This window comes from Wasmannia auropunctata, unplaced genomic scaffold, assembly GCF_000956235.1.
Source record: "Wasmannia auropunctata unplaced genomic scaffold, wasmannia.A_1.0 LD336078.1, whole genome shotgun sequence".
Lineage (NCBI taxonomy): Eukaryota > Metazoa > Arthropoda > Insecta > Hymenoptera > Formicidae > Wasmannia > Wasmannia auropunctata.
This window is the reverse complement of record NW_012026812.1, coordinates 3820436-3837713: the sequence shown is the minus strand read 5'-3', so window position 1 is coordinate 3837713 and position 17278 is coordinate 3820436. Positions and strand designations below refer to the sequence as shown.

At 33.4% G+C, this 17278-nt stretch overlaps 2 protein-coding genes across 3 annotated transcripts; both read left to right on the top strand.

Annotated features, from left to right (window-relative positions):
- Positions 1-9488, top strand: LOC105448990 (sodium-coupled monocarboxylate transporter 1). 2 transcript variants are annotated; one of them, XM_011687924.1, is made up of 9 exons: positions 1-274; positions 5555-5890; positions 5997-6222; positions 6604-6671; positions 6835-7130; positions 7340-7558; positions 7678-7861; positions 8074-8361; positions 8752-9488. In XM_011687924.1, the coding sequence occupies exons 2-9, from the start codon at positions 5558-5560 to the stop codon at positions 9001-9003; spliced, it is 1866 nt and encodes a 621-aa protein (XP_011686226.1). In that variant the 5' UTR covers positions 1-274; positions 5555-5557; the 3' UTR covers positions 9004-9488. The 2 variants fall into 2 exon arrangements, with proteins under 2 accessions (XP_011686226.1, XP_011686225.1); XM_011687923.1 differs by lacking the exon at positions 1-274 and adding an exon at positions 2532-2906.
- A 589-nt stretch (positions 9489-10077) lies between these two features.
- Positions 10078-15520, top strand: LOC105448989 (45 kDa calcium-binding protein). Its single transcript, XM_011687922.1, has 5 exons — positions 10078-11423; positions 12761-13238; positions 13758-14021; positions 14105-14286; positions 14654-15520. The coding sequence occupies exons 1-5, from the start codon at positions 11406-11408 to the stop codon at positions 14831-14833; spliced, it is 1122 nt and encodes a 373-aa protein (XP_011686224.1). The 5' UTR covers positions 10078-11405; the 3' UTR covers positions 14834-15520.
- Positions 15521-17278: the final 1758 nt, after the last annotated feature.

Sequence of the window (17278 nt, the reverse complement as noted above, 5' to 3'; positions counted from 1 at the left end):
CTCGGATTCTAGTAGGAATGAAGTCTCTATTTCGTGTGTTCAATCGCAGAGTGATGTACAAGAATAATAATTCGTTTGTTTGCAGTGTGATATATACGCGTTTCCGTGTGTAATTCTGTGTATAATTTTAGAAACAAAACGTATGCATAAGTGATCTGGTCAATGCAATACGACTTACCACGACAGTTTTGACCGCTTAATGACCGCTCTTCTATATGAATTTGACGATTTTATGAAGCGTTTACGATTTTCTACGACTAAAGTTTAATGAGCAGTAAGTAATAGCCAAGTAATTCAAATTAGCGGAACCGTCTTGACAGCGTTAAAATAATTCGACAATTAATGCGACTTACATGTAATGACTATATGTAATGACTATATGTAATTAGCACCTCAACGTATTTTGCTGTTCGTGTCATTCATGAATCCGAGGAATTGTGATAAGCGCGCGCTAGAAATGCATCGGATAAAAACTGTTCACCGCCCTTCGTCGATTTTATTCGGAATTATCTGGTTAGATCCGAACGCGCGACTATGTGCACGTGTCCGAGAAATTCTTTCGTGCGTTCTCTCTGTGAGACAGGTATCAGGAGACAATCTAAGAATTATTAACGGAAGTCGTTTATGTAAAAATCGCTATCTTCGTAGGAGATCGATATATATACATTCTAAAGATTATCATCTTTTAATATTTCTTTGATCAGGGAAAAACGCGCGAACAATTTACAATGCATTTCTCAGTACCAAAAACTTGACTCATTCGAGTTTTACTTTTTTTATTTTACAAAATCAACACATATGTACATTTCTACGTATATGTGTCAGAGAGCACGTCATTTCAAAGGACCATCCGATGTTTGTTATAAGTTCTAGATTATGATTTTAATTAAATGCACGATTTTATGCGATTTCAATATCAATTGACGCACATCAACGCATAAATCCTATATCTGCTAGAAATCCCCGTTTACCTAGCTAGTTTGTTTATCATCCTGTAAACTGTAACCGGTTAAATGTGGACTTGGCTGGATTCGCGGCGTGGTTTTCGCGCGTACTGCGACTTCGTATACGTTGGACATATATGCGACATTGGCTTCTTGTCCTAGCTCGTGTCGCGGAACGACTATCGATCTTAATATTACGTTCATTGTCATTGAATATTGTATACGTCATAGCGCATAATTAAACAAAAATAAAAATCATAATTTTCAATAATAATACTAATGGGTACAGATAAATATTTATCAGAAAGAATGAAATAAAAACATACAATACATTGAGAGAGAGAGAGAGAGAGAGAGAGAGAAAGAGAGAGAGAGAAAGAGCAAATCTGTTAATATATTTGACTTTTCTATCAAAAGATACACTTTTTACATGTAAATATTTTTTATTATAAACCTTTTATTATTCCTTTTTACATTATTGCAACAAAGATAAAAATACAGAATTAATAATGTAACAAAATATTACAAAATTAATATAATAATTTTAAAAATATGGAAAAACATAAAATTATAATTAAAAATATATTATATCTCTCTCCCTTCCCTCCTCTCTCTCTCTCTCTCTCTCTCTCTCTCTCTCTCTCTCTCTCCCTGCCATTATTTCTTTGATATTTTTTACATTCGTAAATTAAAAATTATTAATTACGTCTGGTAATAATAATTTATTATAATGATTTTGAATACGACAGAGAATAATGCGTGTAGGACACCGTATAATGGAAACATGTATTTTTATTCTTTTGTATCTTAGGCATTGTTCTCGTCATACAAAATAAATCACGTGGAATGAACTTACAAAATCAGATATTCATTTTTAAACACATATTTTTTAGCAAATATTCATCACTAGGCGATGTACTTGTTACGCTACACCAGTTTTGTATGCGTTCAAACGATCCCCAATGAATCTCCAATCTCAAATATTGTCCATTGTAACAATACATTAACCTTGGAATATATGAATCTTGGAAAGGAAATAATTTACCACAATACAACCGTTTTGGTTGAGTTACCTTAACAAATAATTGTCGTAATCTTTCAAATGTTTTTATATATATCTCGTTTATATAACTAAAATGATCGTTTTTTTTTTGTAATACATAGACGCGGCGTATTGTGCAACATAGTGCAGAACATAAGTGCGTTTTATCAGCCTTCAATCTTGATTAATTGTGCGTGAAAATTAAGTTTTAAGCCATGTTGCATTTTTAAAAGATGCGTATTGTTATCTTTAATAAGAAAATAATTATTCTTGAAATTATTGTGTTTAAACTGACAAAATGCAATCGAGAAAATGAAGGAAGCGCGCATTTTGTATTAATACGCAGAATTGAAAAACCGCGAATAAATAAATGAGAATGATATAAGATCAATTACGTGATTTATCGATTTGTTATCGATGCACTGCGGTGGCTAGATGATTGTTACCGTTTTGGTGAGTTTCACGCTGAAACTCGTCATAGTAGTAGGGGGATGATGACGGGACCGTTCGTATAAAGGCGCACACGTGACAATTAAAACGATCAGTCTCGATTTCATTCTACATTCTCCGTTTAATCTCCGTCGTTCCTGCGTTCCTTAATATCGCGAAAGCCGCGGACGAGGTGGGCGTGAAAAAAGCGAAAGCCCGAGAGCTTTTCGCAAATATCGCGAATTTTTGTCGAGAATTACGAGTCCTTTCAGGCGGGACTAGCGAACTCGCGAAAGAGCGGGGTTTTCGAGGGAAGCTAAAGCCGATCATATATGCGTTACGTTAGGAAAACGAGCAAAATCATTCAGTTACAATTTCGCACTTTCCTATTGGAAATTGGCACGCGTGATTAAGCGCGATCAGACGTTAGAATTCTCCATACAAATCCTTTCGGGTGATCCGTTCCACGTCTTGAAAGAAGCGATCGAGGGGTAAGATCGACAAACTTTTCTTCTAGCAAGTTTCTTTTTTTGGCGAATAATTTTTTTGGAACGCTTATAATTTTTCAGAATTTCATAATAAAATTTTACAATTTTTCAGAAAATTTCTCAGATTTTTTACAGGAATTAAAATACACAAAAATATTAAGAAAGCTTATATCTTTTCGAAAATTCTTTATATATGTGAATTCAGAAATATTCTAAGATTTCCTATTATATAATCGAAGAAGACTAAAATCTGAAAATATTAAAAAAATTTTTTAGAAATCTTCATAAATTTAAGATATAAAAAAATTTTTTTTAAATTTATATGTTATGAGATATTACAAGACTTTTATACCAGGGTTATTATTTAAAATAAGCCGAAAAGAATTTGTGTCTGCCTAAACTTTAAATCGACTATTGCTTGCTTTCTCTTTTAATATTCCTGATGCTTGAAGTATTTTTAGCGCATGATAAAATGCTAAATAAATCTCAAAAAACAAACATCTTTAATTTTGCAAAGATAAAAAGGAAAAAAAATTTTTTTATATGACAGTTACTATATATTAATTCGTATTATTCTATGCTCATTTCTAAACAGTTGTGTGCCGCACGTCTATCTTATCAGATACGTGAGATACTTTAAAATTAATATCAGATATATTATTAGTTACAAAATAATTCGTTAAGTACAATCAAATTGATTTCCTTAACTGTTGTTTAATTTAGATACATCAGTGCCATTAATAGTTAGCAATTTATCTTTAATGTACGTGGCTTACCGGTATTGTAACAAATATTTGGAATATTCAGACGTTCTGATTCTTTTCGGCTTATTTTTACAATAGCAAATTAAATACTAATAGTCTAATATAATCATTATTTTACAAAGATTCTATGAAAGAAGATAAGAATAGATCCAATAAATTACTCAATTTTAAAAGGTGGTTGAACTAATTTGTGAAACTAATTTTTAATCTTTATTGTTAACTTTCTATAAACTGTCCTTTGACATTTTTATATACATTTTTTTATAATGAATTTTTAATTATTTTAATCTTAAAATTTATTTTGATTTTAAAATTCGAAAATATAACATATTGTGTAATATGTATTTGTCGAATTAATGTATATGTTAATATGGATTATGTAATTTATAATTATTAAGAAATTAACAAAATATTGTAACTATATTAATCAGTTTCTAAAATAATTAAAAAAATTTGTTTATAGATTTAATTAAAATAAATTACAATTTTTTAAATTATAATAAAATATAATTAAAAATAAAAATTAATAACAAACAATTCTATTGGTAATCTATCAAGTTATATTTCGACATTGAAGTAACCGGTTTTAACCAGTGAACTATAATTTTAACCGGTTCGAACATATATCTCAATTAATGATCAAAGAATAGTTAATAACAATGCTGATGATAGTTACTAGCAATTATTGTTTATAATCATGCGCAAATTATTAAACCATAATTACTATGTTGCACTTCCTCGCTGATTTGATTACGCAATAAATTAATAATCGATAGACAGTCAACAAATGACGTGTTTCTCTTGATAAGTATCTATACTTTACTATTCAGTTATTCAATTTTTTATGTATATTCACGCAATGACAGAGTTACTTAATGAGACTGCTTCGTGTTTACTTTTGTTTAGAAAATTATAATTTCTAATTTGGCCGTCATATCTGTTTTATTTATTAACTTGGATATCGAGCTTAAATTTTATTTTCTCGATAATTTATTCATGATATATTATGTATTAATTATTCTGTTTGATGACATAAATAGCATTATTTCTTGACAAAATTTGTAAAATAAGCTAATTTAATATTTCTTTTTAGCACTCTATACATTTTTGATATCCTTGACTGATATACATTGATTTGAGTTAATTGATATTTTGATTGGAGTTATACCGATGACGTTTGAATTGACGTGATATATCTCTCTAATCGATAAAACGTAAAGTGAACGGTGTCAAACGAAAGAACCAATTGAGACAGTCTCGTATATCAATTTAAATGATCGTTATTAAAGCATCGTTAAAAATGTTGAATAATTTTCCATAACTTGCTATATCGCTTAACGTCAAATATCCTTGTATTAATTTATGCTAGCAGATGATTTTTTAATCAAATTAACAAATATTTGAACATGTTAAGAATTCGATTTGACATACGTAAAATTTTATTGGTTTGCAGTCATGTGATGAAACATCGATTTATGTAAATCATGAAGTGAAAATGAATAATTGATTGATACTTAATTAATTCACACAAAGCAGATAGTTGATAAATAAATAATGATGTAATTAAATCTGACAGTTGCGACAAGTGTACATTCTGAATAAATTGTTAATTTACAGATTATTGATACACATAATACCGATCTTTTTTATGATATTTACGATCTGTCTTATATTATCTTGTTTTCTTAATTTCCTTTTTTCGCCACTTTTCTAAGGAAAATTAGGATCTAAACTATTGAAAATTTTATGATTATGATTATAAAGTTTATTTTTTTTTAATTGAAATTTATTCAATTAATTCTCAAATTTGTAAATTCTTTTCTTCTGGCTGAAAATCTTTACTTTATAGAAATACGTAAAATATGAGAAATCGGTATCTATTTCCAGAAAATGCGGCCGCATCTTCTCGTCCTGTTCCTCTTCCTATCAGCGTCGTCCGCAGAGCAACGGCGCGTAAAAAGCAACGAAGAAAAATGTCATGAGGATCATCCCACCCTGCTCCACTATTTCTCATGGGCGGATTACACAGTGCTCGCCATCATGCTGCTGGTTTCGTGCCTGATTGGCACCTTCTACGGCTTCTTCTCGAAAAAGCAGGAGACCAGCCAGGATTTTCTGTTGGGTGGCTCCAGCATGGGCACTTTCCCCACGGCAATGTCGCTGGCCGCCAGCTTCATCACGGCCATTGAACTTTTGGGAAATCCTGCGGAGATGTATGGACAGGTGCGGTAATTCGAAGACACGAATTCTTAAAGTCTGTTATACGATTTTTCGACGATTGAAAAGCGCACCGACTGTATCAATTTGTACAACTATGATTTCGTTACAGGGTACTCAATTCTGGATGACTTGCCTCTCTTTCATACTCGTGGTACCGATCACCTCGTGTCTGTACCTGCCGGTGTTCATGAAATTAAGGCTGACGTCGAGCTACGAATACCTACATCTGCGCTTCGACCAGCGCTGCCGATTGCTCACGAGTGTATTGTATATGCTGCAAATGGTGTTGTACACGTCGGTAGCTGTGTACGCACCCGCATTAGCGTTAAGTCACGGTGAGTAATGACTGTATGATAGCCTGCAAATTCTTTAACACGTTGAGAATTATAAATCATAACGTGGCCTAAGTATTTTTTTTCTAGGGAAGTGTAAGATAAAGTATATTTTAAATATTTTAAAGTTTAATTGTTATATTTATGGCATTAGTTTATAGTGTTTACACAACTTCGCAAAAAGAAGAAAAACTTTTGCACACTCAAAAATCTCTCAAAATTATTCGTATTACTAGCGTGCTATTCGTATTATTATAATCGCTGACTAAATAAATATTTTCTGCTACAATCTACATGTGTCGATTTGTTAATAATCTCACAATTGATAGTATCAATTTCAAAATTTAGTTACAATTATAAACGATGTTTTTTTTTAATTTACAGTCACGGGCCTGAATACTTACATAGCCGTCACTCTAGTCTACGTTGTCTGCATTTTCTACGCCTCACAGGTTTGTATTTTTTACACATATACAATTAAATAATTGCGCATATTTAATTATGCGTAACAATCCCTGCAAAAGATGTGTATATATGCAATTTCCTTTTACAAGCGTCAACAACATTTGTGTTCTCTTATCCATAATAATATTTACGTACTCATCTGCTCGTCAGGGTGGTATGAAAGCCGTGATAATGACCGATACCTTCCAAGCCGCTGTCCTTATCGGCTCGCTGTTCCTCATCTTGGGCTACGGGCTGTTCTGGGCGGGCGGAATTGCGCACGTTTGGGAGGAAAACGCGAAATCCGGCCGAATAGAATTTTTCAATATGGATCCTAGTCCTACGGTGCGGCACAGCTTTTGGAGTGTTGCGATCGGTGGTACTTTTTACTGGGCCACCATGTTCTGCAGCAACCAGGCGTCCGTCCAAAAGTATCTCAGTGTCGAAAGCATCTCGCAAGTAAGGATGTAAGTTTCCGAGACATTAACGCGATAAGTCTGTAAATACGTTTAGTAAAATGTTAGTCGATTTTTAAATTATAATCTCACGAATAATATTTTATTCATCATTACTTATTTTATAGTGCGTGAATGAAATACAATGAATTTGAAAGATTTATATTTATATATTGTTAAAAACAAGTTACCGTTTATTAATTAATTATCGTTTTTTACAGAGCGTTGTGGGTGTCTTCGTTCGGCATGATTCTAATTTATAGTGTTAACTTTTTGACTGGAATGGTGCTGTACAGCGTTTACAAAGACTGCGATCCTTTGACAGCCGGATATATAGATGGCCAGGATCAAATACTTCCGCTGTACGTGATGAATTTCTTGGGAGGCCTTCGTGGAATGCCCGGATTCTTTGTAGCTGGGATCTTCGCCGCGTCTCTCGGGTTCGTAGAATGTTTAAAAAAAACAATACATAACATTCAATGAGTAATAAATTTACTTCTCGCCTAAGCTCATGAATTCATTGAATTGAATTTGGAAATATTTTGAATTGTATTTTCAGAACTGTGGCAAGTGCTCTGAACTCATTGGCGGCGATAACCTGCGAGGATATTCTTCGCGGGCTTTTCCAGATGGATTTGCCAGTGAGTAAAGGCGCCGTTTACGCCAGGTGGATCAGCATACTTTTTGGAACTCTCAGTTTCGCGCTGATCTTCGTCGTCGAGCGTCTCGGTAGTGTTTTACAGGTAGCTTATATATTTTGCTTACGATTTTTGCAAAGTCAAAGAATATATTCTTAATAAAAAATATAAAATTTCATAATATCTTATAATATTTTTAATAATTTTGATCCTGCATGATCCAGTTTTTTATAAATTTTGATATCTTTTTCTTTCTTATCGCGCTGTAAGTTACATTGCGATCCCGAAAAGCATTTTAAAAAAATCAATGTTCTTAGGTTGCGCTGTCTTTCAATGGCATGGTTGGCGGGGTGACTCTAGGATTATTCTCCTTGGGCATGTTTTTGCCGTGGGCTAATGCTAAAGGAGCAATAGTAGGTGCCATTACGAGTTTGATAGTCGTGCTGTGGATCGGATTAGGCGCACAAGTTGCTGCTGTAAACGGACAGATTCAATTGGATAGCAAGCCCATATCGATTGCAGGTTGCCCTTGCATAAATGAGACCACAATCGTGCTCAATCAATTCGAGCACCACTCCGATAATGAAGTTTTGTCTATATACAAGGTGAGACTTGTTCTCTCGAAGGCATGGTTTGCCTTAATTACATCTCTTAGAGTTTTTATTTATTGTAAAAGTAAATTAAAGTTTTACAACGTTTTTGCAATTAAAACGCTTATTAGTAAACTATGAAACGTTTAAGATCAAAGTATTTATTTATTTTCTCTTAATTTATTTATTTAATTTTATATTTTTATATCTTACTGTGTATTATATTTTAATTTATTAGGCTTCGCGCAATTATATGTGGAATTATCTAATTTTAATTCTTTTTGCCATGTATTTTATTTTAAAATTTACCGATTTATTTCGCGTTTGTATTCCTTCATGGAAGAGGAGACATTCATTCGAGATCGCGTCATAAGTACATTGACAAATGTAAAATATAATTTGCAGACCAGTTACCTGTGGTATAGCGCGATCGGTTGCATGTTGACCATGCTAGTGGGCCTGGCGGTGAGCTTTGCGACGGGCGCGCAGAATCCCGCCGACGTCGATCAGGATTTTCTAAGTCCGCCGATCGCAGCCATGTTCCGCATACAGACGAAACCTCGCGCCTCCACGAATGTCCAGGGTATCGCGAATTTCGGCCTCGAGCTGGAGGACGAGAAGCCGCGGCAAACGGACGTTTGCAAGAGCTCGAAATGATCCTCTCGCGAGAGATCGTCAATGAAAATCATACGTTCGAGCCGGGGGAATGTAGACAGATACCGAGCCCGCGAGAGAGTAGTTTAGTTCAGACAACGTTTCATCGAATGATTTATCAGATAGTCAAAGGCGTGAGTTACCTGGCTCTCCAGCCTCGACAGTGAGGTGTAAAATCTATTTCTAGACGGTGCCGAAGTTTAATAAACGTTATAGATATTTAGAGATCGATGGTTCTAATCGTTCAGATTTTTCGGACTTATGGGTCGTTTTGGACTTGGATAGAAAGAATTGTAAATATTAAATTTCACAATTTTTTTGTTAGTATTAATTTCAAAAGACAATCAAATAACTGTTGTTCGAGACACACTCAGCGTTCTTACTCGTGGGCTCGTTGAGAATAAACCTAGAGTTGCAAAATACCGTATCGTACCACGAGAATTAATTGAATACAAAAGTAGTTTAAATACAAAAGTAGTTTAAGAGAATTACAGAGAGTCTTATTTTTTCTAACACTTGTACGTTTTTCTTCCTGCGCTAAGCGATCCGAGAGTAAGTGACTGACAAAATAGTGAACGTTGCGGCGCTTCGAAATTTATTCCCAAAGACATATACATTCAAAGAGACACGTATGTCTTTCCCCATGTACCATGACATTATCTTTCGAGTGCATCATGACATTATTACGGAACAGGCAAGATAAAAAAGAAAATTTATGATTTTTTTATTATCGAGTTTGCATGAGAACATTGTCGTATAATTTACCGAAAGAAATACATCTGTGCATTGTTTGAGCGCACTTTTTAACGTTCCGAATAATATGATTTGATTTGCTAATTTTCTATATGAACGCGATAGCAAGAAATTTAAATATATCCCGCGTATGGTTTATTTATATTTTATGCATTATAAAAACACATCAATAAATAAATATAAAATTCACTATGAGGTATTATGTGAGTAAATCAGAAAAAGATTATTTAAGTTTTTTCTTTCATTTGACACACGACCGATTTTACTTTCGGAATTACTTTATCCTTATATTCTACACTTTGCGTATCGCTTTGCTTCAGGAATTCATATATTTTATGGATGGGTATCCTGCGCGCATTAAAGATGCTTGACTATTTCAGCGTACTTTTATCTTCGCTTTCGCATAATTTATTAACAAGACAACGTGGTTCTGCGTACGTTTTAGAATAGATTAAAATAGGTATTATCAAACTTATATAATATTATTATACTTATTTTTGTAAATATATGTACATAGAACAATAAATATTTAAGGATGTAGAACAATAATTATAAAGCTTAAAGAAAGATCGATTTTAATAATTAATCATAGATTAATAGCCTCTAGCCTCTCAATCTAGCCAATTATATTGGGCTAGATAATTTCTTACAAGTAAACCAATTTTAATAATACGAAATCTTTCTTTAAAGTTTCTCTCAGTAATTAATCTCGAATTGATTACATAACATTAAACTTTTATCTATCTCATTTGAGAATAAAAATGTAGTTTCACTAGAATTTTGTGGTCTAATCAGACAAACTATAACTATAACTTTAAATACAGTAGAATTCAAATTCCTATTCTGGTTTGGAATTTAACGCAATTGTAGTAGTGAAATAAAAAGTTTTCGTTAGCGTTTCGTTAATTATAAGAGGACACACTAAAAAAAAAAAGAAAACCACTTCCGGTACCGACCGAGTACAAGTATCGGCATCCTGTTAAAGTGTCTGAGTACATGGTGAACGTACGTTAACACCGTTTGTGTTATTGTCGGAGGGAGGAGAGAAGGAGAACGAAACACAGTGAAAGTGGATCAATACGCGGTGAGCGTGCGGACCGTCTGGCAGCGTGCGGCTGTTTCTCCGCGAAGCGAGGTCGCCTTGTCCGCGCTCGCAAGACACTCGCGGCGATCGCGTTTGACGGATAAGAATCCTCGGTCCCTTTGACAGTCGTCGTGCGATCGTCGGCCTCGCCGCCGAATTCCACGCGGCAGACGTAGGGGATGAAACGCGGGGTAGAATCGTCGGTGTTCTATCGAGGGTGTCCGACTCGGCGCGCGAGGCATTTCGTCTTGGCGGCTCGGGATTCGATATCTCGAGACGATTAAGTAGATTGACAGCTCTCGCCGGGAGGCTGTCCTCTCTCGTCCTTCGATCCTCGATTAATTCTTCCCTTCTGCCTGTTTATCACCGCGACCATCGAAGGGTCGACCTCGGTCCCGCGTTACGAGATTATGCAGGCGCGGTAGTGACGGACAGACAACAGATCGATCCTCACTGCATGAAGACGGAAAGATTGGAAACTTCGCCGGTTCGCGACTGACGGCGAGTACGAAGAGGGAATTAGAAAGCGGCTCTCGGGTCACCGGCGTGTACATGTTACGTGGCCGAGATGTACCTGTCTCATCTTGTGAGTAACAACGATGTTATCGGCGTTTTACCACATAAAATTGCTCCTGCTTCTTAATTCTTAATCTAAATTATATCAACATTATTTATTTTGCAATTTATATTTTTGTATCTATATAGTATATTGAAACTTTTTAATGTTTTAACACTCAGCTGAAGCATTATATTAAAAAATAGGAAGCATTCTCAAAATTTATTGTTACATTATTAAGCAAAAAATAAAACTAAGAAATAAATATATGTAGATTAAATTTTATATTTATTATATTTTTAAATATATAGTTTGTTATGAGGATAATTATTTTGATAAAAAGTATATAAATAAGTAAATACATATAATTGTAAATACAATACATGTTTTTTCTCTTGTATCTTTGTTTATATAAAAAATAATTTTTGTATTGTTTTTTTATACAAAGTAAAATTATATTATAAAAGTGTACAATTTTATACATTATAGCATAATTCAAGCAATACAAAAAATACGGTGTAAAGAGAAAATACGCCCTACTTTTTACATCTTGTAAACAGATTATAAAACAGAGAAAAAAATTTATTAGAAGATATTCTATATATAATTATATGTATATAGACTTTTTCGACGAGATATTATTTGTAATGGAAATCAAATGTATTTATAAATTACAAGAAATAAATGATTTGGGAATATTATCTATATTTTTTTATTTAAATCATTTACTGATAACTCTGAAATCTAATTTAACATTGGTACTATTTATAATATACTATTTATAATATATCTTAAATTTGATTATAATTGGGCAATCTTGCTGTTTTATTTAAATACAGTAGAACTCTGTTTATCCATTACATGTTGGGAGACAAGCTGAATCAAATGGTTCAGCTAATAGAAGCTGAGCGTAGAGGCTCATTTAATAATTTCGACAATAGAAGCTAACTTATTAATTCCGATAGAAGCAGCTGTTCAGGAAACTGAAGTCAAGCACGTCAATTAAGCTGTTATAACCGAATAGTTCTGATAATAAAAACTCAGCTATAAATTCGTATATTTGGAATATAAACTTGTTTACATAAATAAAGTACAAGTAAACGGAGTTTTGTATGTATCTATTAATGTAGTCCATTACGCGCGATTTATATTTTATATCTGGTTTCTATATTGACTGAATTTTCCATCTCAATATTTGTTGATACCTTTTATTCAAGTCCCTATGTTCTTCTTCCCTGCAAATGATTATCTATATTTGCAATCTTATTTCTATCTATTCCTATATTGTATATATAATTTTTTATTTTCAATAATATATGAATATAACTTATTAGAAGAAATTCATAAAGATTAAATCACTTTAAAAGGTACGAAAGGCGATCTGCAAGCAGGAATTAACTTTCCTGCGATTCCTGCGTTGGACCGTTCTGGTGCCGCTCGTGATTTATCTGTCGCTCCTATTTGTCAAGTACAATAAAAGCGTGCCTCTGAAAAGTTTATCGACTCCGAGTGACCGAGATAAAGACGGTGTCGCGATAGACAGCCTGTTCTTCGAATTGGAGGCCGTGACGGCCGGCAAGAAGAACTTGGCGGGTTACAAGAACGCGGGAATCGATCGGCACGGCGACGACGAGAGTGTACGAGAGGTCGTGGAGGCGGAGAATCGTCAGGATCCGCGGAACCTTCTCGAGGACATTTTTCGGCGTGCCGATACCGATGAGAACCAATTACTGGATATCCAGGAACTGGCCAAGTGGATTCATGCGAAAATCACCGAGCATATTACGCGCGCTATGCGAGAAAACGTCGGCTTGTTCACCGCGATCGACAACAATCCTAGAAACGGTATGAATATTCCGTATACGCACAGCTGATTGGGATGCGGTTTGCACAAGCGTTAATTAAAATCAATCGAAGCTTAACTAACGTTAACCAGCGTTATCCGCGCGGATGGCTTTATTTCCCGATGACACCGTTTCCGAGTCGAGTGGTTTTCAATCTACAGCACGTAGGAATTGCGCGAGAATAATTGACGTGTGGTTTCTATATCTCTCCCTTTCGATCTGTCAAATTAAATATTAACGCGGAATATCAGAGAAAACCACATTTTCGCCATAATACACGCGCGCATTTATTGTTTATAGAATGAAATTAGTAGGACGATAGAACACGCTAATTTAATTAAGCTCTTTGATTTTATTAGTTAATTTATAGGTAAACAAGTCAACTGATAATAATACACAATTTGTATATTAAAAAATTTTTTTGACGGGTAATAGAAAAATTGACAAGAAAAATGGAAATAAAATATGTTAAATAATAAACTACATAGCGCCATTGATTACTTCTCAATATTTGTCGCAGGTGAAGTATCGTGGGAAGAATATCACGCTTATTTCTTGAGAACCCACGGTTTCTCTGAGACCTACATAAATTCTCACAATAAGAAGCACAGTGAGATGCCGAGGGCGTTGAAGGAAAGCATAATGAGGGATCGAGCGCGATGGACCGAGGCGGCTAGGAACGATCCCGAAAAGCTGGCTCTGGACGAATTTCTCGCTTTTACACATCCCGAGAGCAGTCACAGAGCTCTTCTGCAAATGGTGGAGGATCTCTTTGAAAAATTCGGTCGGCAATTGTCTCCTCTTCACTATTTTTACTTTATCTCTGGCTAACAAATTCGCGATAACCGAAAGTCTATGTACCCTTAGATCGGGATGGCGACGAGCAGCTTACGGAGGATGAATTCTCGGATTTACCGTCGGAAGGGGTCGGTCTGGATTTGCGTGAAGATCGACAGCAGTCGATAGGAGGCAGCGAAGACAGGCGTAAGGAGTTCCGACATTTGATTGATAAGAACAAAAATGGGAAAGCGGATCGAACCGAGTTGCTGGTGGGTAATAGAGCGTAAATAAATTAATAAGGGACACGGAGAACTCTCCACAGAACTCCTCAGTTCGATGAACGAATGGTCGATGAACAGTATTAATATTTTATAGCGTTTTCTCCTCAAATGTATCAACAATTTCAGACTGTTAATTGAAAAGAAAGTCTACTATTTAAAACAAAATCATTTTTTTGTCAAAATAATTACTCTTTATATATGTATATTTAATATGTATATTATGTATAATAATATGTATATTATTTTATCAAAATAATTAATCACTTTTTTTTATTAATCTAGGTAATCTGTTTTCAAGTTTCATTCAAACAAGATCTTTTTCTGACTTTATGATAAATTAAAATTTTGCTTATAGATGTATATTGATCCACGAAATCCCAGACATGCTATCCAAGAGGCCCAACATTTGATCACTCTGTCGGACACGAATTTAGATGGAAAGGTGGATCTTTCGGAAATTCTGAGCAAGATGGACCTATTTCTGGACAGTAAGATGGTAGACACTGAGAAAAGTTTCCACGACGAGTTTCGATAATTTCCGCGTACGAGCGTGGAAAGAATGGTTTTGGAAAGAAAGATTCCTTCGACATTCGTACTGAGAGATTAGACAATATGATTTTTCCATTGATAATCAATGAGAGATTAGACCAATTACAGTTAATTAATCGATTTGTGCAGGGTACATACTAGCAAACTTTAATAGAGTTTCTTTACGAATGTTAATCGACTTGTCGCGCAAATAAAAATTGTAGGCTTTTAGAACGTATCTGTGATAGTCTTTACGACGTAGAACATCATTTAAGTAGGCACAATTATTACATATGACATACATTTGTGACATGTATAATATGATAGATAAGTGTTACGTTAATTCGCGATGAATTGATTGGATCAGATTTTTTACAGCGTTAGAATTATCAATAATTACTTGCCAATTGGATGAACGATGATAATACGGATGAAGGGTTGCAAGTCCGTCCTATCGTAGATCTCTCTCGCGACTTCTAAGTGTTTCTCGTGTGTAACTCGTTCGTAAACTGTCTAGAAGACTTAGATTTCAGATGCGAAAATTGGAGAAAGAATTCTCTGTTTTGTATCATCAGTCTAAAGATATCGCTTAAATATCAAGCAAGAACAAAATATCAGAGATAATACAATTTAATATAACTATTTAATTTGTGATATTAATGGAGGTAATTAATATTTATATACGTTATGATAAAATAATAATATAATGTTACATATGTATAAAAAAATTTTTATTGCAGAAATCGAAAAATATAAAAAATTGTCCGAAGTGAAATCAGTCAGTCATTTTTCAGATTTTTCGATTTTTCGTTCAATAAAATTTTTGAAAAACTTTTATTTCAGAAATCGAAAAATATAAAAAATTGTCCAAAGTGAAATCAGTCATAGTCATTTTTCAGATTTTTCGATTTTTGGTTCAAAAAAATTTTCGAAAAATTTTTATTGCAGAAATCGAAAAATATAAAAAATTGTTCGAGGTGAAATCAGTCATAGTCATTTTTCAGATTTTTCGATTTTTGGTTCAATAAAATTTTCGAAAAATTTTTATTACAGAAATCGAAAAATATAAAAAATTGTCCGAGGTGAAATCAGTCAGTCATTTTTCAGATTTTTCGATTTTTGGTTACGATATTAATGTAATATTATATTTAACGTGAAACATATGTAAGTTGAATATCTTTGAAAAATGGAAAATGCTTGGCGATGATATTGGAGATGTTACGACCAATATAAGAGCGCGAAACATAAGAGCGCTCGCTTTAACGAATGGTCTCTGAGGACCTGGAGAGCTCAACGCAACTGCTCATTATCGACTGAACATAACGAATGATGGCTTAATCTCTCGTTTTAGGGCAAAATTTCATATTACATTTTTAAGGACAGAAATCGATGTTCCTTCGTAGCAAATTTTGTACGATAGTGAGTTTTTTTATATTGTACGTGATCTGGCACAATAAAACTTCTTTAGAAACAAGCTGCTTGTGTTACTGTATCTCATCCTTTTCTCCCTTCTCCTTTTGACATATCTAATTTTCATTCAAATGCTATATACTTATTAAGTACCCAAATACACCTCAAAGTTATTTGTATTCTTTGATACTGTTTGAATATTTTTTATTAAATTAAATATGTTTAACATTTATCTTTTTATCAAAATTTATTAAATTTAAATTTATATAAAATAATTTATATACATATACTATAAAAAGATTTGAAATAAATATTTAATTTAATTAAAAGTAATAACTCGCAAAAATTTATTATGTTCAATTTACAACTAATTACAAGAGATTCCATTGTATATTCCATGTATAAAATATATACATGGCAATATTTTTTTCTTCTAGATCTCTAAGTGAAATAAGTCATAAATTTATCGACTTATATCTGATGAAGGACTGTTGAAGTAAGTTTCATAAATAATATGTGCTGCTATGCGCGATGTAAAGTCACTTTCACGTTGAAAATTTCTTTGACGTTACTTTATTGAAGTGTAAAACTTTCATATTTCGTTTACGTCACTTTCGCGACATAAGAATTTATAAACTTTCCTATACTAAAGTACGTATAATCTTGTAGCCGGAAAAAATATTATATTGAAATTGTAATTAATTCAATCATTGAGAATTGCATGTATAAAATATAAAGTTACTCATTAAAATATATTTCAATATATCTTTGCATGTCGTATTCAATAACATTTTTCGCTTCATCACATTCTTGTTCATTTACTATTGCAATCGTCGCCGCAATAAATATATAAATTAGCTGGATTTGTAACACAATACTCTCAAAGAGAAATTTCCAAGTAGATAATAAAGCTAAGTTTTAACGACCGTAATTTTGTGGTATAAATTACAAACGATATCGTGAGAATTGATTTTTCTAAAATTAGATAAGTTATTTAGTAAAATCTGTTCTATGTATCCGAGAAGATTTTACGCTTATTTTA